This window comes from Orcinus orca, chromosome 20 (genome assembly GCF_937001465.1).
Source record: "Orcinus orca chromosome 20, mOrcOrc1.1, whole genome shotgun sequence".
Classification (NCBI taxonomy): Eukaryota; Metazoa; Chordata; class Mammalia; order Artiodactyla; family Delphinidae; genus Orcinus; species Orcinus orca.
This window is the reverse complement of record NC_064578.1, coordinates 44,564,028-44,590,526: the sequence shown is the minus strand read 5'-3', so window position 1 is coordinate 44,590,526 and position 26,499 is coordinate 44,564,028. Positions and strand designations below refer to the sequence as shown.

Genomic DNA, 26,499 nt, shown 5'->3' with positions numbered 1-26,499 from the left:
TTGGGATATTTCTAAATATCATTCTGTTATTGACTTCTGCTGAATTCCACTGTGGACAGAAAACATACAGTATTATTTCAATCCTTTGAAAGTTACTGAGATTTCTTTTATGGTCCAGCACATGATCAATTTGGATAAATGTCTCATATGCATCTGAAAAGGATATATACTGTAGTTGTAAGGTACACTGTTCTACATATATTTAAGTCAAGTTTGTCAATCACACTGCCCAAATATTACATAGCTTTACTCAGTTTCTACTGATTATTCTATCAGCTATTGAAACAAGTGCTAAAAATCCCCCACTATGATTGTGATTTGTCTACTACTTCTTTTACTTCCGTCAAATATACTTGAAGTTGGGCTTCCCTGGTGGCGCAGTGGTTGAGAGTCCGCCTGCCGATGCAGGGGACACGGGTTCATGCCCCGGTCAGGGAAGATCCCACATGCCGTGGAGCGGCAGGGCCCATGAGCCATGGCTGCTGGGCCTGTGCGTCCGGAGCCTGTGCTCCGCAAGGGGAGAGGCCACAACAGTGAGAGGCCGCGTACCGAAAAAAAAAAAAAAAAATATATATATATACTTGAAGTCATTTTATGAAGGTCTATGTATTTAGAACTGTAATATCTTACTAGTAGTCTAACCTTTTTATTATGAACTATTGTTCTTTATCTCTAGTAAAGCTTCTTTTCCCACAGTCTAATTCCCATACAATGAGAGTGAGTCAGGAGTGTAAATTGATACAACTATTTAGAAAAACTGTCAGTATATATTAAAGCTGAATATTTGCATAACCTATGCCACAGAAATTTCACTCCTAGGGATATACCCAACAGAAATGCATTCATATGTGCACCAAAAGACATGTGCAAGAATATTCATAGCAGCCTTGCTCATAATAGGTCCAATCTGAAAACAGCTTAAATACCAATAGATAATGGAAAGGATAAATAAATTGTGGTATGTTCATACAATGGAATTTTAAGCAACAACAATAATAAATGACCTATACTACATGAAGCAACATGGATGAGTCTCACATATTCATACTACATAATATTATTAAGTAGTACATTCATATTACATGTAAAATGTAATGATGAATAAAAAGAAGTCAAGCACAAAAGAGTGGATATTGTGTGATTCTACTTATATAAAATTCAAGAACAGGTAAAATTAATCTATGGCTATAGAAAACAGAATAATTGTTATCTTTGGGAGAGGTGGATAGTGAGTGGATGGAACAAGAATCGGGCTTCTAGAATGCTGGTAATGTTCTACTTCCTGATCTGATTTGAGCTCTGGTTAAGCAAATATGCTCATTTTCTAAAATTCATCAAGTCATATACTTTCATTTCTGTACTTTTTGGAATGTATGTTATACTTTTAAAACCACGTGATATATGAGAAGAGTCATCAAAAATTAAAATACCAAGTGACCAAGTATTAGAATACAGGATGACTATGCTTATAATCTGCTGGTAAGAATTTAACTGGTACAACCATATTGAAAATCAGTCCGGCATTATCTAGGAAATTTGAAAATACACACGTATCTTATGGCCCAGCAATTCCATTGGTATGTTTATACCCTAGGAAAGCATGCATAGGTGCACCAGGGTACTTATAAAGCAACAAGGAAACCCCAGCGCACCTTGTATTTGGCTTGGTCAACAGCCATTCCTCCTTCTCCTCTGGGGACCTCTCTGAGAAAAGCAGAGCTGAGGAAGGAGAAGGGAATCATGAAATGCCAGGCCCTTCTCGTGGCTCAGACTGATCAGATCAGAGGTTACCCTGGACCCACACCTGCCACCCATGGAGAGGAAGGATGGAGAAAGGTCAGAGGAGTCTAGGCTGTCCTGAGCATTCCTGGTTTCAGAAGGGGAAAAGTCTGCGGCCCACGACCAAAATCTGTCCTGACCTAACACATCAACCACTGGGACATACACACTGTTAGCCTGGCACAATTACAGGCACCCTCCAACCGCACACTCAGTGCCACAAAAAGTTACATGATCACACTCACACATCCTCACACAGTCAGACATCAGTACACTTAGTACTGCTAACATTCATAAAACCACAATCACACGCAGCCCTCTGATAACACAGCCATAGCAACATAATCACAGATTGTCAGCACTCCCCACCGCCCCAACACACACAATGATACAAAGTTGTATGGACACACACAATCTCAGTCCCACTACGGAGGCACAGTCACACCTACACACACAGAGCCGCACACTTTCACAGTCACACACCACAACGAGGATATCCACAGTCACACCTGCACACAGAGCTCTGCGCGCATGGTCAGTCACAGTGACACACCCACCACAGGGATATACAATCACACGCGCACAGAGCGCGCACAGTCACATAAGGTCACAATCGCACACATGGAATCCCACACTTCACCCTCCCCCAGTCTTATCAAATCATACAGGCCCGAGACTCCGGACCCGCCTGGACCGTCCCTTCAGACTACTAGGGGTGCACCTCCGGAACCTAGTCGAGCCCCCGGGACCTAGGCTGCTCACCTTGCACTTCCCCTTCCCCGGAGGCCTAGGGTCCCGCAGGCGAGTGAAGGGTCAGCCCTATACCCGCCAGGGTGTCTGGGAAATGTAGTCCGGAGCCGGATCCGCTCGAACAAGATGTCACTCGACCCTCGGATTTTCTGCACAGCCTGGGCCAAGCCACACTTCTTCTCGCCTCTCGGAATTGCTGCCAGAGGCTGGAGATCCAGATACAGTCCCCACACCCCGGAGACAAGCTTCCTCCTAGGGCCCGGCCAATCTCAGGGAGCCATAAATTCCCTGAGAAATAGAAAAATGTCGCTGGATTCGCGCCGGAAGTTGATTGGAGCCGCAAGAGCTTCTGGGAAATGTAGTCTAGAGCTGGAATGGTGAGGCGCTCGCCCACGTGAGAAGATTGTCTTGGTTGGCTGCTTGCACAGAGCTTTCCGCAGTGAAGGACAGAGTGGCGGCCAGGACTATTCTAAGAGTTGTAGCTCACTCTGAGAATATTCCGCACTGAGGAAGGCGTCATTTTTGCCTTCCTCCGTGGATTACCGTGGTGTGGGACCTATGCTGATCGGGCAGCGGTAACCTAGGGGTCTCAGACCCGAACCGCACCAGGGAAACTAAAGGAGAGTAATCAGACAGCCTGGAATGGGGCTGATGGGGACGGGTTATCAGGAGCGTCCAGCAGTGTGTTTGCTGGGGATGGTAGTGTTGACTCTGATGATGGCCCCACTGTGTTAAGTCCATAGGTGAAATTGGATGAGTTACCTCATTTTCTTCATCTGGAAAACAGTGGTACTTCAGGGTGCATGTTCTGGTACCATCAGTTTTATTTGCCTTTTGGAAAAGCAAACCAATTCGTCTGACACAGTTTCAAACTTGTGTTTTATAAATCATATCTCTGTTCCTTGTATGGCTGTGGACCCCACACCCTTCCATGCCTTAGGGATCTTGTTTTCATGGGTACAGTTTGTCTTCCAAGAAAACGCAGAAGGCTGCAAATAAGAAAAGAGTTTATTTGGTGGGGTGTTAGGAATTGCACTTCTGGAGACAGATTTGGGTAAAACCGAAAGAGTGTTCCGGAAGAGAGTCAGGGGCTTATGAAGGCAAACCCCACAAAGTTATTAAAGTTGTCTGGAAGGAATTATGATTAACTCTAACCGCAGGGAAGGAAATATTTGTCCTTAAGGGATAGGCTGTCACTGAGTTATTTTAGGGGAAGTGTCTTCCAAGCATCTTGAGTTTCTGGAAGTTGAGATTCCATCTAGGCTGAGGCATGCATGTCATACTTCCTCCATGGCCTCCCAGCTACGTTTTAGAGAGCTCTCTTCATAATACCGACTCCATTTTGATTTTCCTTTCACAAATTTCTACCTCCCTTTGCAGAGTTTAGAGTTATATTTTATTCCTCTCCAGTCTTCCATGGTTTGATCCCTGACTCCCCAAACTCGGGGGGGGCGGGAGGGAGGGGGAGGAAGGGTTCATTACATAATGCAACAGCTTAGATATGATTTTTTTTTTTTTGCGGTATGCGGGCCTCTCACTGTTGTGGTCTCTCCCATTACGGAGCACAGGCTCCGGACGCGCAGGCTCAGCGGCCATGGCTCACGGGCCCAGCCACTCCGCGGCATGTGGGATCTTCCCGTACTGGGGCATGAACCCGCGTCCCCTGCATCGGCAGGCGGACTCTCAACCACTGCGCCACCAGGGAAGCCCTTAGATATGAATCTTATCCCTTTCACCTCTTGGAAACAATTAAAAGTCACAAAAAGGGACCAAAACAGAAAACTCCAGTTTCTGTGAAGTTTGGAGAAAGGAAAAGCCCATGAACTCCAAAATACACATGAGCACTTCCCAATACAGTTGATATTAGGTAAAAGCACGCTGAAGAATGAGGACTGGTGAACAGAAGTGAGAGTGATGCTTAGGAGCTAGTAAATCCTATTAGAGAAGACTCCAGACATAGGGGGAAAAATCATTTCAGGAAGACTAGGTGCTTATCTTGAAAGATAAACTTTGGAGAGGGAACTGCCATGAAGAGAGTAGAGGGCAAGCAGAGTAACAGATGGAAGCCATGTGCCAAGATCAGGAGTCAAGTTTAAGGGAAATTGATCCAGAAAACTAAAATATGTCTCAGTTTTGACTGAAGTTATTGGTCTGTAAGCTAGAAGAAAACTCCAGTATCAGAGAAAACCTACAGTTGCTTAAAGGAGAGAAACTTAAATTAGTGTCAAGTTTCTACTCAATAATATTTAGCACCAGAAATCAGTGGAACAAAGCCAAAAGGATAATCAAGAGAGTGAATGCCAATTATTTTTGTTCACAAGCTGCAATTCAGGTATAGATATAATTTAGGGTCACTCTAAAATGAGGATGTGAATTAGGGTGACTTGAGAGCCAGGGACAGTAATATAAAGGATAGGGTGGTTTATTTTAGTAGAATAAACAGGATGATGATTAATATGTAAAAATAGCTAAAAACAAAACAAATGAATAAAAAAGACATTAAAATGTTATGAGTGGAAGAAGATGGAGGAAGTAGATAGAATGAGTAGGACCTGATGGAGCAAAGTTTGCAGGAGAAATTCTTAGACAAGAAAGAAAAGTATGGATGCAGCAATTACAGAGGTGAGGGAAGAAAAGAACTGTGGGGAACAGAGTAAAATGTGAGATAAAATGGCTTGTTAGGAAGATTGTATGCTTCAGATTATGACAGGCCTGAGATTCAAATCCCAGTTCTGAAAATTAACTATTTGTGACCTTGAGCAAATGACATGTGTTCTATGCACAACATCATCAAAAATCTTGATAAAAGTATCTTTTTCTCATGAACATCATATGGATCAGGGAAAACGTGTGGATTAGTTTATACAAAATAATTGCTCAAAAGCTATTGAACACTTCTCAACTAATTCTTTGAAGCCAGTATCACCCTGATGCCAAAATCAGACAAAGAAATTAGGAGAAAAGAAAACTAGAGGCAAATATACTTTATGAAGACAGACACAAAAATTCTCAAAAATTACTAGTAAATGGAATCTAGCAACATATAAAAAAGATTATATGCCATAGGGCTTCCCTGGTTCCACAGTGGCTAAGAATCTGCCTACCAATGCAGGGGACACAGGTTCGAGCCCTGGTCTGGGAAGATCCCACATGCCATGGAGCAACTAAGCCCATGTGCCACAACTACAGAGCCTGTGCTCTAGAGCCCTCATGCCACAACTACTGAAGCCCACTCACCTAGAGCCTGTGCTCTACAACAAGAGAAGCCAACGCAATGAGAAGCCCGTGCACCACAACGAAGAGTAGCCCCCACTCGCTGCAACTAGAGAAAAGCCTGCATGCAGCAACAAAGACCCAACACAGCCAAAAATAAAATTTAAAAAATAAAATAAATTAATTTGTAAAAGATTATATGCCATAAATAACCAACTAGCATTTATTCCAGGAATACAATGATGGTCCAATATATGAAGACCAATCAAAATAATACATCATATTAACAGAATAAAAACAAAAGCCATATGATCATCTCAGTAGATCCAGAAAAGCATTTGATAAACCCAATAACATTTCATGATAAAAAACAAAACAACTCAACAAACTGGGAATAGAAGAGAACTTCTTCAAACTAATAATGACACCTGTGAAAAATGCACAGCTAACATCATAGTTGATGGTAAAGGGCAGAAATTTTTCTCTTGTGCTAAGTGCGATACATTGAATGTGTCCCCCCAGAATTCATATGTTGAAACCTAATCCTCGTGTGGTGGTATGTGGAGGTGGGTCCTTTAGGGTTAATTAGATTATGAGAATAGAACCATCATGAATGGGATTGGTGCCCTTAAGAAAGAGACTTCAGGGATCTCCCTTGCCCCCCTACCATGTGAGGACACAGCAAGAAGATAGCTGTCTGTGAACCAGGAAGTGGGCTCTCACCAGATGTGGAATTTGACAGCACCTTAATCTTGGACTTCCCAGCTTCCAGAACTGTGAGAAATAAATGTTTGCTGTTTGGGTCACCCAGTCTATGGTATTTTTGTTATAGCAGTCCAAAAGGACTAAGACAATCAGGAACAAGCCTATTCAAGAATGTCCATTCTCCGCATTTCTTTCTTTCTTTCTTTCTTTTTTTTTTTGCAGTATGCGGCCTCTCACTGTTGTGGCCTCTCCTGTTGCGGAGCACAGGCTCCGGACGCGCAGGCTCAGCGGCCATGGCTCACGGGCCCAGCCACTCTGCGGCATGTGGGATCTTCCCGGACCGGGGCACGAACCCGTGTCACCTGCATCGGCAGGCGGACTCTCAACCACTGCGCCACCAGGGAAGCCCCCACTCTCCCCATTTCTACTCAACGTTGTACTAGCGATTTTAGACAGGGCAATTAGGCAAGAAAAAGAAATAAAACGAATCCAGATTGGGAAGGAAGAAGTAAAACTCTGTTCACAGATGCCATGGTCTTATTCATAGAGAATCTTAAGGGATCCACACAAGTGAATGCACCAAGGTTTCAGGTTACACGATCAATATTCAAAAATCAATTGTGTTTCTATATGCAAACAATGAACAATCCAAAAATGAAATTAAGAATACAATTTCCTTTTATTCAAAAACTAATTACGGATAAACTTAGTAGAAGAAGTGCAAGATGGTGTTTACTAGAAACTGTAAAACTTAGTTGAAGGAAATTAAAGAAGACCTTAAAATGAGAAAGCTTTCCCATATTGATATATTGGAAGATTGAATATTGTTAAGAAAGCAATACTCCCCAAACTGACATACAAATTCAGCACATTATCAAAATCCCAGCCTGATTTTGGTAAGAATTGATAAGCTGACCCTAACATTCCTATGGATTGAAAGGGACCCAGAAAAGCAAAACAAAGTTGAAGGACTCACATTTTCTGATTTCAAAACTTACTACAAAGCTACAGTAATCAAGACAGCATATTCTTGGCACAAAATATAGACATCTAGCATTGAGAATGCAGAAACAAGCCCTTATATTTACAGTCAACTGATTTTTCAACAAGAGTGCCAAAACAATTTAATGGGGGAAAGAACAGTCTTTTCAACAAATGATGCTGGGACAACTGGATAGGCACACACAAAAGAATGAAGACTTTTACCTCACACCATGTATAAAAATGGACTCAAATGGATCACGGATCATAGATCGAAATGTCAGAGCTAAATCTATAAAACTCCCAGAAGAAAACATAGGACTAAATCTTTGTAACCTTTGGGTTGTACATGGCTTCTTTTATATGCAGCCAAAAGCACACATGACAAACAAAAACAGGTAAATTGATTTCATCAAACTCAAACAATATTGTACTTCAAAGGACACCAGTAAGAAAGTGAAAAGACAACCCACAGAAAATATTTTCAAATCATATATCTGATAAGTAATTTTTATTCATGATATATGAAGAATAGTTACAACTCAATAAAAAAACAAATAACCCCAATTTTTAAATGGTCAAAGTATTTGAATAGTCAAACATGCAAATGACCAATCACCACATTAAAAGATGCTCAACACCGTTAGGTGTTATTTGTATTAGGAAAATGCAAATCAAAACCAAAATGAGGCAGTATCTCACCCACACTCAGATGACTAAAAATAAAAAGTTTGTAAAACTCTAGAGATTCATCAGCATCAAACCTAGTATTTGGACGTCTTTTTGTTGCCAGTCGTCATTTTAACCCTTCCACCATCCTGAAAAGGTTTACAGAATATCTGAAGAGTCAAATGAATTAACAATGTAATTTTTAAAAAGGGCTCCCACATAGAAAGGATAAACTTTTCTCATTTTCAACAGCTTTTCCCCACATTGTGGGGACAATTAGGACAGCCCTTAACCACCTTGAACTTTTTGGAACTCATCAATCATGCCTGATAAATTCTCAGCGTTCTTTTTTTTTTTCTTACCTCTTGAGCTATACCAAGAAGGTGAGGGAGCAAGACTTTGGGGTTATCAAGTGGTCACCTGGGAAGCAATAAAGATGGTCTGGTGGAAAGATGCCCTGTCAGACCCCAAAGTTTATGGATTTGGAATCTAGCCTTGGAGAAAAGAAACATTTAAAAAAAAGTCAATAAATAAAATCCCAGAGAATACTGATCAATTGACAAGAATACAAGGAAAAATAACTGAGAATGACAAATGGCTGCAGCCTTAGCTGTGTTGAAGGCAACCCAGGGACCATTCAATTTTTTTACCTCCTACAGAAGTGAGGAAACTGACAAGAGTACAGAATTTCTGTACTTGTTGGAGCCTAATCTTGGTTTTTCAGTTGCTTATAGACATGAAGAGCCCCAAGACCTAAAAAGAGACTGTGTGAATAATAGCAGGCTTTTGAGACAGAAATTCACACTCTGGTGAGACAGCCATGTCTTCCACACATGTCCGTATATAATCTAGCCAAACAAAACATTTATTACAAATAAATTGCCTTCTTATCAAGCAACATAACATACTTTTTATCTTAAACATTTTTACTTTTTATCTTAAACATTTACTTTTTATCTTAAACATTTTTAGACATACACAAAATTAGACTGAATAGTATGAACATCCCCCTCTCACCCACCCAACCCATGTACCATTCAGCTTTAACAGTTATCAAACTTTTGCCAACCTTGTTTCAACTAGTCCTGTCTGAATTTTTTTTTCTGTAGTATTTTTAAAGCATATTCCAGACACTACAAATAAGTTTTTAAGTACAAACAATGTTTCAATGACAATGTAATTAAAGCTTTAAAACTCTAGTTTTTAATAATAAATTCATCTTATTGAATTTTTGTATTTGTAAATATTTATTTTACCATCACGGTTGTAGAGTTATACATAGATAGAAATAAATAAGTACTGACACAGCTGAGGTGTTGTTTTTTTTTTTGGTACGCGGGCCTCTCACGGTTGTGGCCTCTCCCGTTGCGGAGCACAGGCTCCAGGCGCGCAGGCTCTGCAGCCATGGCTCATGGCTCATGGATCATGGATCCAGCCGCTCCGCAGCATGTGGGATCCTCCCAGACCGGGGCACGAACCCATGTCCCCTGCATCGGCAGGCGGACTCTCAACCACTGAGCCACCAGGGAGGCCTGGCAGCTGAGGTCTTTGTGGTAACTATCTCCTCTCTCTGAATTTTAATTTCTCTAGAACTCAATATTGTATTAGTCTAACATCCCAAAGATAATTAGAAATTTTTGAAAATATATTTAGGATATCACAGTAAAGAACACAGTCATTGTTGATATAAGAATATATCAAAGAAAATGGCACTTTAAAACTTAGATACATAGATAGTGTAACTATAACTCTATAGATTCATATAATTTGCACTATTGTCTGAGGTTTACAAGAATCAATTTATAAAGATGAATTATTTCAACCACAACTCAGTCTAGTTGTATACCCACACTTATGCATATCTACACTTATGTAATCCTCAATATTAGTGCTTGTAATAACTTTTCTGTTGATAAGGCAAATGAGTGGTAAGCATGTTCCATTTAATTTAGGCTTTTCTGTTGCAACAGTGTAGTCTTCTATGAACTAAAATATTATTTTATCTCCCTGCCTCTGGGAGAAGAGCTTAAAGAGAATGAATGGAACTATAATTATCAGGGCATAACATTATTAAAGCAGTGAATCAGAAACATAAACGTTTTAGCGGTTATAGGTAACATCCAGAGGATATAGCAATGATCTCAGAAGGTAAGACCCAATGTCCTTTAGGACTCACTTGTGAAAACTAACAATGGCCAAGACTGTTTTATGGCTTAAAAGGCTATTGATGTTCTCTACAGCTGCAGCAGAGGACGGTCATGGGTTTTTCATAATCTTTAAGCATTTATCCAAGGATTTACTTTTATTATCAACTTGAAAAAACATGTTGGAAAAAACCGAAGTTTTTAGCATATGTGCTCAGATACTCTCACCAGCCATTCTCTATTTTTATTAGAACATGGTCACATTTGTTTGAAAGTTAATTTTAATAAATTATTTTCTTGAAATAGCATACGGTATGAGGTTAGTCCAAATTGCCTTCTTGGGACTTCCCTGGTGGTCCAGTGGTTAAGAATCCGTCTTCCAATGCAGGGGACACGAGTTCGATCCCTGGTCGGGGAACTAAGATCCCACTGCCTCGGGGCACAGCAACGAAGACCCAGCGCAGCCAAAAAAAAAGCAAAATAAAACAAATTGCCTTCTTATCAAGCAACATTTATAGACTAATTCTTCTTTTACCATTATTATGGACTAGTGCTTTAAGCATTTATTCTTAAACAGATTAACTTTTCAGAGTCAAGTTTCCTGTTCCTCTGGTTTGTTAGCTTTTACCTTTCCTCTCTGCCCGCAAAAAAAAATTCTGTTCTTTTTTACCATCAGTTAATTTGGTAGAAGTAAATCCCTGTTCTTTACGGAAATACTATGCATTATTCTTTTTTACTTTTAAAATTAATAAATACTTAGTAAAATATAAGAAAATGCAAACTTGTACCAACTAGAGAAAATTGCAGGTTTGCAATGTGCATACTTTACTGTATCATGGACAACTTTTCTTGTTTGTAACTATAAGTCTGGATCACAAATTTTTAGTTTCATAGTATTCTGTTGTATGGATTTGCTATCATTTATTTAACCAAAATCCCAATGATAAACATCGAGATTGTCTCAAAAAATTTTTGCTATTAAGAATAAAACCTCACCACTTCACACCCACTAGGATGGCTATAATAAAGAAGATAATAGCAAGTGTTGGCAAGGACATGGAAAAGTTGGAAACCTTATACACTGCTGGTGAGTATGTCAAGTGGGGCAGTTTTTTTAGAAATCTGTTTGACAGAACTCAAAAGTTTAAACATAGAATTACTATTTTAGGCCCGTGGCAGACTAAAGTCTCAAAATAACCATCTTATTGGGGTTTGGGTGCCAGTTTCTTTTATAGCACAGAGAGGAGGAAGTAAAGTAAAAAGGCCATACGTTTTGCAAATATCACCCAGAATGGCCAGAATGGCCAGCCTCGGGGAGGGGATGTGTTAATTTCTTCTTTCTTGTAGCCATCCACAGGTGGAACAGGTTCCGGATGTTTCCCTGAACAAAGGCAGTGTTCCCCAGGGCAGGCCATTATGCACAGACAGTATCCTTTTAGTGAACAAAAGCAGCAGAAAGCAAAGATTAAAGCAAAAGAAACAGAACCAACGTGTAGTCCAACTCTTCCTTGTTACAATCTCTGAGCCCTCTTCTGGAGTAGACCTTATCCTTGGCCTTCTGTCCTTGGCCGACTGCCAAACCAGTTTAACAAGAATCTCCCCAACTCTTGATACCTAACCAAGTTCCTCTTAGTAATTTTCCATCCACTGACTCCCTCGACCTGCCTATTGGCTATAAATCCCAAGCTGTCCCTATTGTATTTGGAGTTGAGTTCATTCTCTCTCCTACTAGAATAGACTCGACCCCTATTGCAATAGTCTGGATAAAGTCTTCCTTGCCTGTTTAAATTGTTCAGTGCAATTTTTCTTTGACCTTTCCATCCTCAAGGTCACTTCATGATCTGAAATGCCTACTGCCACTACAGCAAACACATACGCATTCTGGGAAGGAGGAAGGAAGAAAAAGGTTGTAGAGGATAAAAAGTGTTGACCTCTCACTTGGATCCCCTCTCTTCAAGCAGTCTTCTCAGGAAATATCACAGAAAGTAGTACACAACACTTTTGCTTCCATCTCAGGGACCCAAACTTAATCACATGGACACACCCAGCTTCAAGAGAGGCAGGATAATCCTTCAGCTGAGCACATTGCTGCTTCAATTAAAATCTGAATTCTGTTATTTAAGATAAAAAAGATAGTATATTGGGTAGCATGTAGCTGTCTCTGCCACAGGTGGTGGGATTGAAATTAAGTAAACCATATAGGAGTTATTATAATTCAGATAATTTATGTATTTTTTCCAGCCTTATTGAGATATAATTGACATATAACATTGTGTAAATTTAAGATGTACAACGTGATGATTTGATACATGGATATATTGAGAAATGATTTCCATGATAAGGTTAGTTAACACATCCATCACCTCACATAATTACCTTTTTTTTAATGTGTGTGTGGTAAGAATATTTAAGATCTACTCTCTTAGCAAATTACAAGTATACGATACAGTATTGTTAACTACTGTCTTTACAACTCCCACCCATAGTCCCCCAAAAGCAGGGGATGGGGGTGGGGATGTAATACAGTGCTGAAGTGTGCAGCCCTCTGTTACCCCGCACCCCATTACCAGGCAACAGTTACCCCGAGACCAAAAATGCAGAAGGTTAGAGCACCATAAGAGGTCCTGCTCAGCCACTGGTCGGCGCCGCAGTGGGCCCCTCCCCCAAGCAAGGAACTGTCCACAGGTGACCATAGAGGGGCACTGAGCCAAACGTTGCGGGAATCGGGGTCGTCAGGTGGAGAGTGAGGTAAGAGGGAAATCCAGGTCCTCTGCCGGGCGCCTTCCAGCTCATCCGGCCTCGAGCTGGCGGGTGAGTTGGGGGCCCAGGGAACAGGCTGGGGCTGTGTCCTACAGGGCTCCAGAGCCCTTGCCAAGACCACCCACTGGCCGGGCCCAGACCCTGAGGTGGTGGCGAACCTCTCCTGCGTCCCTGCCTCTGCGACCTAATGGCACAGGCAGTCTGCATGGGAGACGGTCTGTGGGACCTAGCCCCCACTGTTAGGGCGGCCTGAGGAGCCTGAGGGCCAGCTGGGTCCTGGGGACCTGGCTCCCTCAGCGATGACAGCAGCTAGACAGGGTCTGAGGAGCTCGCCCTGACGGAGCCACCAACTGAGAACTGCCTTTTCAGCCAGGCCTGGGCACTGGCGGGAGGACCCAGACTGGGTGCTGGCGAACACTCCAGGGCAGGGTAATTTCCCCCACACACACACACAGGGACCCCCTTCTCTTAGCCAGGCCTGGACCCCGAAGGCTGAAAGTTGTGCCTTGGGACCTTTCCCTTTCTTGTCAGAACAGAGAGTAACATTTGTTTGGTGGAGATTTACAGGAACATCGTTACCTGACTTTGACCTCATCTCAAGAATAGAGGATCTGACACCAAGAAGCTTCCAACAACTAAGCATGCCCCTCCTTCACCTATCCTATAAAAGGGCTTTGCTGAAAGCTTTTAGAGAGTTTGGGGTGTTTTTAAAGGCATGAGCCACCTATCTCCTTGCACGGCCCTGCAGTAACCTTTTCTCTGTTCCAAACTCTGACGTTTTGGTATTATGTGGCCTCACGGTGCGTCAGCACACGACTTGTGCTATGGTAACAGGGAGAGTGTTAGCTGCTCCAGAATTTCCATATAGGAGAAGCTAAGGGAGCAGTCAGACTGGACTTAAGGCTTCATTTATATAGTAAGGACATTGTTATTACTTAGATTTTAATTTACAAATAAAAATAGCAGTTTTCCTTAAGTGCTTTTAGTCACATGTTGACCATCTTAAAAACCGTTATTATTTTTTATTATTGCTGCCTACTATTGTTTTACTTGCAGTAGTTAAGGTGAAGGCTAACGAAGATTAATGGGGATTTATCAAGTCTCCATTCGCCCCACCAGCCCTTTAGAAGGTGACAACTTCCTATGGCTGTATCTCTCTGGAAAGGATAGGACTACTCTGAGTTCTACCCTATTTCCCCCAGTTCTTTCTCAAGTTAAGGGCTGTACCACCTTTCCTGCAGCTAATTGCCCGTTCTGACATTTCTCTGTTGCCAAGTGTTTTTGTCCAGGGGCAGACCTCTCCATTCTCCGAAAAGTGGATTGTAGCACCCTGACTTTCCCCGCCTCGTCTCCTGGTGGTTTCTCCCAGGATCCAGCCTTGGTACGTAAGACATTTGTCCTTCTCCCTTGGTGACATTTTTCTTTCAGGCCCTCCACATTCCTGGTGGTTTCTCCAAGCAGGTAATTGCTCTCTGCGTGGTGCTGATTCCTGAGGGGCAATTTAGGTTTTTCTAAACATAACATGGAGCTCGGGACCCCATCTCCAATACCTTCCTCCTCCCGGAAGCCCACCTAGTCCAGGGCCACACTCCCACATGCTCTGTGGCAACCCCTGCCTCGCTCTAAAAACCCGCAGGAGGCCTCTTCCTTCGCTGTACGGAACGGATACGCTTCCAAGATGGCGGCCCGCGCGCAGAAGCACACTGGGTGCAGCCATGTTCTCTGCCCAACAGCGCCTCTCAGGGAAACCGCGCAAGGTCCCTAACAAAGTCTGTTCGCCGTGTTGACTGTTGGCGGAATGCGGCTTCCAGGGTAATTCAGAGCATGCGCAATACCAACAGTCCGTATGGTGCTAGAGGCCCGACTGGAAGCGGAAGTGGCTCTCGGAGGCGTTTTTGCGGCTTGTGTCAGGAGCATCTTCATACGTTAATGCCGAGAGGTCTCTGAGGTGATTTTGGTTGCTCTTAATTAGGAATTCTGTGGGGTCAATGATGGAAGGCTTGTCCGTGGAGTTAGTGATGGTGGTTTGGGGATTCAGTGGTGGGGGGTGGGGTCTGTGGCATCCGTTATTGGGTGTCAGAGAGAGGTCAGTGATGGGGTCCTGGGCAATGGTGAATATCTTTGAGATGAGTGATTGGGATTTGGGGGCCCAGTGATGGGAGTCTGTGGTCAGTGATAGGGCCTGGGGCGTCAGCATGGGGAATCTATGGGGTCTGTGATGAGCTTGCTTTTTAAATACAAGCATTTTCTTTATTGCTCCCATTTCAGTGTTTGGGTTTTTGTTTTTTGAATTTCAGTTAATGTTTTCTTTGACCCATGAATTATTTAGAAGGGCATTCTCTATTTCAAATAATGCCTCTGGGAGACGCTCGAGTGTAAAAATTGCTTATGGCCCAGTTCAGGGTCAGTTTTCATAAATGTCATATCTATTACATAAAAACAATTGTATTCTTTATTAATTGTATTGTATTGTTTCATATAGATTGCATTATATATATTATTTTGTCTGCTTAATTAATTACCGAGAAAGGTAAACTCACACTGGAAAGGTTATTTATCCTCTTGCCCTTCCTTCAACCAGTTTCTGCTTTATATATTTGGAACTATTATTAGGAGCAGTTATGTGTATTTTCAATAATAGGTATAACTAAATAACTCAAAAGATATTATAGCAATTTAAGCACCCACCAGCAATTTATAAAAGAGCTCATTTTCCAAAATGCTTTCCAGCATTTAAAAAAAAGTTTTTACAGTTCTGAGGGAAAATTATATCTGATTGGTCTAATGCACTTTCCCGTCAGTAATGTTGGCACCTTTTGGGTTAATTGCCATCTAAATTTACTTTTCTGTGAATTTTCATGTCCTTTGTCTTTTTTTTCCCCTGGGCTTTTATTTGTTTTCCACTTGATTGCTAGATTTTTTTTTTTTTTAACAATAAGGATAACCTGTCATCACATATTGAAACTTTTGTGTATATATATCTTCATTTTTATTTTTATTAGGTGTATTTTAACATATAATTAGGAAATATCGAATCAGAAATATTTGGTTTTTCTTTTATAGTTTCTGGGTTTTCTCTCACGTACAATAAGATCACTCTGACTCCAACAGAGTGTTATACAAACGTATACTCCTAAAATTTATTTTAATATTCTTTGAGATTTTTAAAATACATATACTTAAAATATTTACTCATGTTGGAATTCAGTCTAATGTATAGTGTGCAATGGAGATCTAGTTTGTTTTGTTCCAGGTGGAAGGCCAGTTATGTCAGCAGCATTTATGCATTGAATGTCTTGTGTACACTCAATTGAATGTCACTTTTTTTTTTTTCCGGTACGCAGGCCTCTCACTGCTGTGGCCTCTCCCGTCGCGGAGCACAGGCTCCGGACGCGCAGGCTCAGCGGCCACGGCTCACAGGCCCAGCCGCTCCGTGGCATGTGGGATCCTCCCAGACCGGGGCACGATCCCGCGTCCCCTGCATCGGCAGGCGGACTCTCAACCACTGCGCCACCAGGGAAGCCCTGAATGTCACTTTTGTCACATACCTAAATCAGTATTGTCTGTTGTTTTACTTGCTTTGATTATATTGTTTTTTATATTAACTTTTAATATCTAATAGTGCATAGTAATTGCAGATATTTATTGAATGCTTTTTGTATTCCAGGGAAGTGTTGAGTATTTTGTAAGCATCATCTCATTTCATTTTCGTAACTCTATGAGGTAGGCACTTTCATTCTCATTTTTGAAACTGAAGCTAAAAATAACTTATTCATTTTCTCATAGCCAAAAAGTAGCAGAGCTGCAATTCAGATCTTCAGTAATGTCACTCCATAGCTCATGTTTTTTTCCCATATTTTACCATGACTAATAACCTATCACAGGTTTTGTTAAACTTCATGTTCTCCACAGCACTGGTTCTCAAAGTATGGTTCCTGGAACAGTAGCATTAGCATCACCTGGGTACTAGTTAGAAATGCACATTCTTGGGCCCTGCTATGATCTTAATGTTTGTTCCCCCCAAATTCATATGTTGAAATTCTAATACCCAAAAGTATGGTATTAGAAGATGGGGCCTTTGGGGGATGATTAGGTCATGAAAGTAGAAACCTGATGAATGGGATTAGTGCTCTTATAAAAGATACCCCACAAAGCTTCATAGCCCCTTCCACCATGTGAAGACACAGCTAGAAGGTGCTGGCTATGAACCAGGAAGAGAGCCTTCATCAAAACGTGATCATGGACTTGATCTTGGACTTCCTAGCTTCCAGAGCTGTGAGCAATAAATTTCTGTTGTTTATAAGCTGCCCAGTCTGTGGTATTTTGTTAGAGCAACCCGAATAGTCTGAGACAGGCCCTACCCTAGACCTACTGAATCAGAAACGGTGGGAGTGTGGGGATTTTTAACTGTATTTTAACAAATCTTCCAGGTGATTCGAATGCACACCCAAGCTTGAGAACCACTGTCCTGTGGTGTCTAGCTCAGGAAACTACACCTTGGAGTTCACTGGAGATGTTTATGTGATGACTGACCATGTGGACATTATCTTTCCAGGGAGCCCCTGGGTCAGATCTTCCTCCAGATTCCACCTCACCTCTTCTTAGCAGCTCTGCTTGAGTTTACAGATGTCCACCAAACTTTAGGCTCCTGAGAGAATAAAGGTTGAGACCCAGCATGACCATGCCAGCTAATTGGACCTCTCACCAGAAATCCCTGGGCCTGGCCCCAGAGGAACATGGCAGCTCATGTGAGGTGAGGAGGAGGAATTCCAGGGGGTGGAAATTCATTCTGGGAGTAGTTTGATCTTTACAACAAAGTTTTGTGTAAAGATATCTAAAATTATTCCCAATGTTGTTTTTGGTGTTTGTTTTGTTTTGTTTACCATATTAACCTTGATGTCTAAACCCATCGATGACAGTAAAAGAACTGAAAATTATGAACATAGATTCAGACATCAAATGTATTAACTACTCACAGCAAAACAATGTTCAAAAATAATCTAGAAAAATAACTTATCTCAATTTAAAATCTAGATGAAAGGGTGGATTTCTAGGAACATACTAAATTTCCCATCAAATCTTTAATTACCATTTACCATGTTTTCACTTGTAGTTGTTAAGATTTTTACTTAAAAAATTCTCCTTTTAATAAAATTAGGATTGCACCTTTGGAGAGATTTGTTTGCATTGATTTTATTCTGCTTTTGGAATGTTAACTTTGTGTATGTGTGCAAATTTTATGTTTAATATTTCTAAATGTTACAGAGTCACTTGAAAAGAATATTTCCAGATATGGACTTTGTTATCAATAAAATATGTAGTTAGGAGGTTTTTACAATGTGGCTTGTTTTTTCCTCTTTATCTCCTGGAGCTGAGAGATATTATTTAAAGTTTCCCACCATGAGTATATTTCTATCTGTATTGCCTATAGTTTCTGTTTATAAATTTTGATGCTATGTAATTTGTTGCAGTGATAGTAATGACATATCAAGTTCATTTTGGATTGTGTCCTTGTCCTGTTTAATATCTTTTCTTAGAATTCAGCTTTGTCTGATATTAAGATGGAGGCTGTTATTTCCTTTATGTTGGCATATCCAAATATGCCTTTTGCTTATCCTTTTACTGTCAGCCTTTGGAGTCCTTGTGCAATTTCTCTGTACAGCAGTGGAAAGATGCTTTTTATGTTACACTTCTGATGTGGATGTTTCTTTTACGTATCTTTCACTGTATACTCTGTATTTTTTGCTTTTGTTTCTGTGTCAGTCTGGTAATTAGGAGGGTTTAGATTCTTTTTTGTTTGGTTAGTTCTCTTAGTGTCACACTTATCGCATTAACTTTTTGAACTAAATCTTTTACTCTTTTAGACAATATCTATTAAATTTGTACTGTGAATAATGATAAGAGTTCTATACTACTACTTCAAGGATTCTTTTGTTTGTTGGATATTTTTATTAAACTCTATTTTTGTTTTTTTTTCTATTTTACTTTAAAAGTCCTTATTTCCATTTCATGTTGCTTACTTGTCTTAATCTGCTCTTGCCACTTTTTGTGTTTTCATAGAATGTTTTTATTGCTTTCAGAGAGAACTTCATTTCTGTGCTACTTTTTCTTTCTTTTTTACTTCTTTACTGAGTTCTGCCTTTTTTTTTTTCAAAAATTCAAATAACCATTTTCTTAACCTGTTTTTTCATTATTTCTTCTTTGGACTCATATCCCTATTTATTTCATTAAGTAGTTGATTGTTTTAGTGAATTCCTTGAATTCATGGTGAATGTGTTTTATTGTGTGGCAATTTATTTCTAGCATGTTCCTTTTAATCTCTCTCTTTTTTTTTCATTCTTTTTGCTTATAGTATCTTTGTACATTAGGAGATTTTTATTGTTATTTTTGAGTAAGGAGATTTTTCCTGGACAGATTGTTTATAAGAACCTCATTTGGTGCGGAGTCAAAGCTACGAATATGACATCTTCTTGATTCCCCATTTAATTCTTGATGACATAGGGTTTAGGGGCCAGGGTTTTGATGTGAGTAGGTTGTGAATATGCAAGTGTATGAAAGAGAAAAATTAGAGTATATGTATTCTTTTCAAGTATATAAGGAACATTTTCAAAGAAATGGCAATGTTCTAAGCCCCATAAACAGAATCAACACATCACAAAGAAGCAAACTGTAATCTCTGAACATAGTTAAATGAAGAAATAAAAAAGACAGCTTTTGGGCTTCCCTGGTGCTGCAGTGGTTGAGAGTCCGCCTGCTGATGTAGGGGACACGGATTCATGTCCCAGTCGGGGAAGATGCCACATGCCGCAGAGCGGCTGGGCCTGTGAGCCATGGCCGCTGAGCCTGCGCGTCCGGAGCCTGTGCTCCGCAACAGGAGAGGCCACAACAATGAGAGGCTGGCGTACCGCAAAAAAAAAAAAAAAAAAAAAAAAAAAAAGATAGCTTTCAAGCATCAAAATTTTAGACATTAAAAACACAAGTATCTTTAATACTTATCCTTAATACTTTCTCTGTCCTGTCCTTCCTGCATGCTCATTCCCTACCCTGAATTCAGTGACCTGCTCTGTATATTCAACTCCTGAATCATCATCTCCCTACTAGCTCTCTATCCACCTGCCTAGAGTCCATCCTTGTATATGTTTTATCACTTAAATCTTAGTATGTACAAAATATATTATTTATCTTTTTCCCCCAGCCCCCTCCTCTAGTCCTTAAATTCATCTGTGACCTCAGAATCTACAGCAACACAAAACTGATGACTGAGAGTTATCTGAGTCCTTTTTTCTCACCTTCACACTCGGTATCACTTTTATCTCCTTAATAATTAGTATCAATCTCTTCTATAGCCTTACTACAGCCTTACTTTAGATAAGTAAGAAATTTGTATTCTCTCACCTGAATTGTGCAGTGGTTCTCGTGACTTATTTTCTGGTCTTGCCCATTTCAAAATGCTCTGTTACGAGAATAAATAAACTTTCTTCAATATATTTTTTCAACGTTTTATTTATTTTGAAATAATTATAGATTCAAAGAGCATGCAGAATATAGTACGGAGAATTCTCCGATAAATTCCAGTTTATTGTGATGCATGATTCTTTTTATTCATTGCTGGATCCAATTTGGCAATATTTCATTTAGGATGTTTGCATCTAAGTTCTCAAGAGATATTGGTCTGTAGTTTTCTTTTTGGTACTGTCTTTGTAGTGCTTTGGTATCAGCGTAATAATACTGGCCCCAAAAAATTAGTTGGGAAGTGTTTCCTCTTCTTTTAATTTCTGGATGGGATTGTGTAAAAATGAGACTAACTCTTCTTTAGAAGTTTAGTAGAATTCTCTAGTAAAACTATCTCGGGACTTCCCTGGTGATCCAGTGGTTAAGACTCTGCTTCCACTGCAAGGGGCACGGGTTTGACCCCTAGTTGGGGAGCTAAGATCCTGCATGCTACACGGCGCAGCAAAAAAAAAAAAACCAAACTATCTGGGCCTGGAGACTTTTTTTTCCAGGAGCTTTTAAATTATTAATTTAATTTAATGGTTTATGGGATTATCAACTTATGTATTTCATAATGTTGAGTTTTGGTAGTTGTGGTTTTTGAGGAATCGGTGCATTTCTTCTAAGTTGCTGACTCTTAGCATAGAAGTTTTGTATTCCCTTATTTTTCTTTTAATGGCTGCCATATCTGTAACAATATTCATTCCTGACATTGGTAATTTGTATCTTTTTATCTTTGTCAGTCTGGTTGACTACTAGGTCAGTCAGCAAGATTTATCAATTTTATTGATTTTTTTCAAAATAATTACATTGTGTTTTATTGATTTTTCTCTAGTTTTTTTTTATTTTGTTTTCAATTTCCTTGATACCTGTTTTCTATTATTTTCTTCTTTCTGCTTGCTTTGGGTTTATTTTGCTTTTCTTTTTCTAGTTTCTTGAGGTAGGAATTTAGATTATTGACTTGAGACCTTTCCCCTTTCCTTTTTTAAAAAATTGATGTGTACTTGACGTATAACATATTATTTTCAGGTATACAACATTATTCAATATTTGTATATATTGTGAAATTATCACCATGATAAATCTAGTTCTCATTCATCACTACACATAGTTACAAATATTTTCTCTTGTGTTGAGAACCTTCAAGATCTCTCTTAGCAACTTTCAAATATACAATCCAGTATTAACTATAGTTATAGTTACCATGCTGTGCATTACGTCCCCATGACTTATTTTATACCTGGAAGTTTATACTTTTGACCACCTTCACCCATTTTACCCATCACCCGCCCCCTGCTTCTGGCAACCACCAGTCTATTCTCTGTATCTATGACTTCAGTTGCTGGTTTTTTTACATTCCACATAAAGTGAGATCATGAGGTATTTGTCCTTCTTTGTCTGACTTATTTCACTTAGCATAATGCCCTCAAGGTCCATCCATGCTGTTGAGAATGGCAAGATTTCCTTCTTTTTTATGGCTGAATAATGTTCCAGTGCATATATAAATACCACATTTTCTTTATCCATTCACCTATCATTGGACACAGGTCGCTTTCATGTCTTGGCCATTGTGGATAATGCTGCAGTGAACGTGGGGGTGTGTATATTTATTCAAGTTAACATTTTCATTTCTTTTGGATAAATACTTAGATATAGAATTGCTGGATCATATGGCAGTTCTATTTTTAATTTTTTGAAGAGCCTCCATAGTATTTTCCATAGTGGTTGCACCAATTGACATTCTTCCAGTAGTGCACAAGGATTCCCTTTTCTCCACATCTTTTCCAGCACTTATTATTTCTTGGGTTTGTGGGATTTTTTTTGTTGTTGTTACATTCTGACAGGTGTAAGGTGATATCTCATTGTGAATTTGACTTGTATTACCCTGATCGTTAGTGACGTTGAGCACGTTTTCATTATCTGTTGGCAATCTGTATATTTTCTTTGGAAAAATGTCTTATTCAGATTCTCTGCCCATTTTTTACTTGGATCATTTGTTTCCCCTTTTCTATAAATTTCCCTTTCAGCATCCCACAGATTTTGATACATTGTATTTTCACTTTTTTACAGTTCTATGTATTTTGTAGATTTCTTTTGAGGATTCCTCTTTGACTTATAGGTTATTTAGAAGTGTGTTGATTAATTTCCAGGTATTTCCAGACTTTCCAGATAGCTTTTGTTACTGTTTTCTAATATAATTCCTTTGGAGATTTTTCTGTTGTCTTTCTGTTATTGAGTTTTAGTTTGATTCCATTATTTTCAGAGAATATACTTCATATTATTTCATTTCTTTCCAGTTGAGATTTATTTCACAGCCTAGGATATGGTCTGTCTTGGTCATTGTTCTATGGATGCCTGAAAAGAATGTGTATTCTGCTGTTGTTGGTTGGAGTATTCTATAAATATTGATTAGATCCTGTTGTTTGTTTTTCTATATCATTGATAATACCCTGTCTATTATTTCTATAATTTACTGAGTGTGGGCTGTTCAGGTCCCTATAGATCCCTTTTTTAAGTGTTTGACTTCAGGTGGAAATAGCCATTCCTTTAATTATGCATTTCCAGATTAGATTTTTTTAATATGGAAGATCATGTTTTTTAAAAAACATTTTGCTATGAAAAAAATGTAAATGTATTGAAGAGTAAAGAGAATAGTATAAGGAGCCCATGTATCTATTGTACCTATCACTCAGCTTTATTAGTGATCAACATTCTGTCATTCTTATATTGTCTAAAACTACCCTCCTTCCCAGCTGCTAGATTATTTTAAAGTAAATCCCGAAAACCATTTTATCTGTGACTACTTTGATGTATATCTCTAAGAGATGAGAATTCTTTTTTTCTTCCTTTTTGTTTGACATAACCATTAAGCCATTATCACACCTAAAACATAATATCAATAATTCCTAGGTATCATCTGATACCCAGTTATTATTTGAATTTGAAACATGCCATAAATATCTTTTTAATGTTGGTTTGCTTTAATTAAGAGCCAGACACGGTCCACAAGTTGCATTTGGTTAGTATGACTCTGAAGTCTCTTTTAATAAAGATTCTCCTCCATATTTTTTCTGTTGTAATTTATTTTTTGAAGAAACAGGTCATTTTCTGCCTTCTGGATTTAGCTCATGTTTTGGTCTTGATATTGTTCAACATATTCCTCTATACTGCATATTACCTATGAATGATTTGTTGGATCTGGAGGCTTAATGAGATTCAGGTTGTATTTTTCTTTATATTTTGTAAAAGTACTTAATGGGTGGTATGAAATTAATTACTAGATCATGTCAGGAGGCACATAATACATGGTTATCTCTCTTTTTGTGATGTTAAAATTGATGAGTGGATGCCATTGTTACTAGCTGACTCATCCATTTTAAACTTCTTTTCAGCCTTTCACCTGAAACAGTTGAGCAACCCTTAATGATTATTGTCTAAACTCATTATTTCATTAGGAGTTATGAGATGATAGTATTCTAATTCTATCCTAACTTCTTCATTTTTTAGCCAGAAATCATTTTGTAAGGAACTGTTCCTCATCATTTATTTGGTTATTCTGCAATACAGATCTTATACAAAAAAATGTTTAATATAAATCTGACTACCTTAATTACCTTTACTTAAAATGGAAAATTCATACTTGTTCTATGAGCAAACTGTTTTTCCCATAACCACCTTCCTGGCTTGTCATGCAGACTTCTCTTCATTTACATAGAGCTATTTGCTATTCTCCAAACTCATCATGTATTTTCCTATAGCCACACCTTTGCTTGTCTTTTCTGGGAAATGACCTTCCTCACCTCCCCATTCTGTGTTATACTTCTCATCTTCCAACTTAAATTCCTTAACTAATAATAAACTTACACCCCCATGTGGAATGTATTTTTCCTTTTTGGGGACCTCAGTGTGTTCCACATAGAGATTTACTTTTTGACACTTTAGTGAACTTGTGTCTTCTTTTACTTTTCTTTTAAAACATAGGTCTTGTTTATTTTCCAAGTCTTTTAAGTTGCTAGAAGATTAGAAACATAAATAATTCATATTTGTGTTCCCAGGGCTAGCATAATGGCTGGTCCTAAATTGCTCAGAAATTGTATCACAGGTCATTCATCCAGTTGCTAGAAAACTACAAGAGAGCCTATTTCAATCTTCAGTTTTGAAAAACGAGTAATTGACTGACCATAGTATAGAACAATAGCAGAAATTCTTTACTGGCTTTCTTTCTTCCATAAAATATTATGTAAAACTAGATATTTAATATACACCCTATATGCAATACCATTTTTTAAAAAGTTCCTGGATTACACAGGTGTATACACTTGTCAAAACTTCAAATGGTACTCTGAGGACTTGTGCATTTCATTGTATGAAAAGCTTACCTAAAAAAGGTAAAAAAATGTTATACTCTACTTAATGATTTGCATTCTGAAGTATTTAAGAGGAAGTGTACTGGCATCTATAGTTTACTTTGAAATGCACAAAAAAGTAATATGGATTGATGGATGGGTAAAAGGATGGGTAAATGTGTGGTAAAACAACTAGAGTAAATTGTTAGGGATAGATTCTAAGTGGTGGTTATATAGGTTTTCACTACACAATTATTTTAAATTTTCTGTATGTTTGTAAAATTTCATAATAAAATGTTAGGGAAATGGGGGGTGAGTTTTTAAACAGAGGAGGTAAATTAATAACAACAAAACCTAAGTTCCATATTCCTAAATATAGTCTCTCCATCCCCCAAAACTAACTATTCATGCTGAACAGGAATGTGCCCTTACAGGGATCAGTGTCCTTCAGGGATGTGGCTGTAGATTTCAGCAGAGAGGAGTGGCAGCAGCTAGACCTTGATCAGAAAAACCTGTACCGGGATGTGATGCTGGAGACCTATAGCCACCTGCTCTCAGTAGGTAAGCACAGTTACCTGAGTGTCTGAAAGAAGGGCCCCACTGAGAGTGTTTTTATTCTCAGTTGCTGAATGCTGTGAGACACCTGACTTATATGATGGTTTTGTCCTTGATTTGTCCAGGATTCTTTATCCCTTTTGGGCACTCTGAATTTTACAGTTGACCCTTGAACAACACAAGGGTTAGTGGTGCAGATCTGGCACAGTTGAAAATTCACATACAACTTTTTTTTTTTTTTTTTGCGGTACGCGGGCCTCTCACTGTTGTGGCCTCTCCCGTTGCGGAGCACAGGCTCCGGGCGCGCAGGCTCAGCAGCCATGGCTCACGGGCCCAGCCGCTCCATGGCATGTGGGATCTTCCTGGACCGGGGCATGAACCCGTGTCCCCTGCATCGGCAGGCGGGCTCTCAACCACTGTGCCACCAGGGAAGCCCCACATACAACTTTTGACTTGCCAACACTTAACTCCTAATAGTCTACTGTTGACTGAAAGGCTTACCAATAACATAAAGTCAATTAACGTATATTTTGTGTGTTATACGTATTATATACTGTATTATTACAATAAAGCAAGCTAGAGAAAAGGTTATTAAGAAGATCATAAGGAAGAGAAAATACATTTACTGTACTGTATTTATCAATACTGTAAGTTTATGTCATCTATTTATAAGGCGAATCGTCTGTCAATGCCTACATCAATATTGTCTTAAATGATACAAAGCACTATAGATGTTATATATATTACAACACTAGACATCAAAAATGAAAAGGTAATGTGAAAAAGAAATTCATATTTATTTATAGGTGTAATGAATGATTCATGTATTGATAATGAAGAAGTAGCAATATGATTGCTTTATGGTAGCCTAGTGTAATTGATATGATGATTTCATGGTAGCCTAGCCTATACAGTAATGAATAAAGTGTTATAAAATTTTTATGGCATACAGTATTATAGTCATATTCATAATGCAGTATTGGAAACATTGTTACATTAAGAAAAAAAACACTTACCTGTGATGATAGGCTGATACCCAGTTTCTCCAATTACAAGAGAGGCATACTGTACAATAATGCACTTCTTGGAAAGCAGAGTTATAAAAC

General features: G+C 39.2%; 1 protein-coding gene across 11 annotated transcripts in view; it reads left to right on the top strand.

Moving 5' to 3' along the window:
* The first annotated feature begins 14,330 nt into the window (after positions 1-14,330).
* LOC101273502 (zinc finger protein 585A) overlaps positions 14,331-26,499 on the top strand; it is a 35,391-nt gene continuing 23,222 nt past the window's right edge. For 2 of the 11 annotated variants that reach the window (XM_004284231.4, XM_033413694.2), the window contains exons 1-2: positions 14,768-14,949; positions 16,346-17,754. In XM_004284231.4, coding sequence (XP_004284279.2) covers positions 17,677-17,754 — 78 coding nt within the window. In that variant the 5' untranslated portion in view covers positions 14,768-14,949; positions 16,346-17,676. Of the gene's footprint in view, positions 14,383-14,759; positions 14,950-16,345; positions 17,755-25,256; positions 25,400-26,499 lie in introns of those variants that run through there. The other 9 variants (XM_033413691.2, XM_049702907.1, XM_049702910.1 and 6 more) reach the window with 9 other exon arrangements.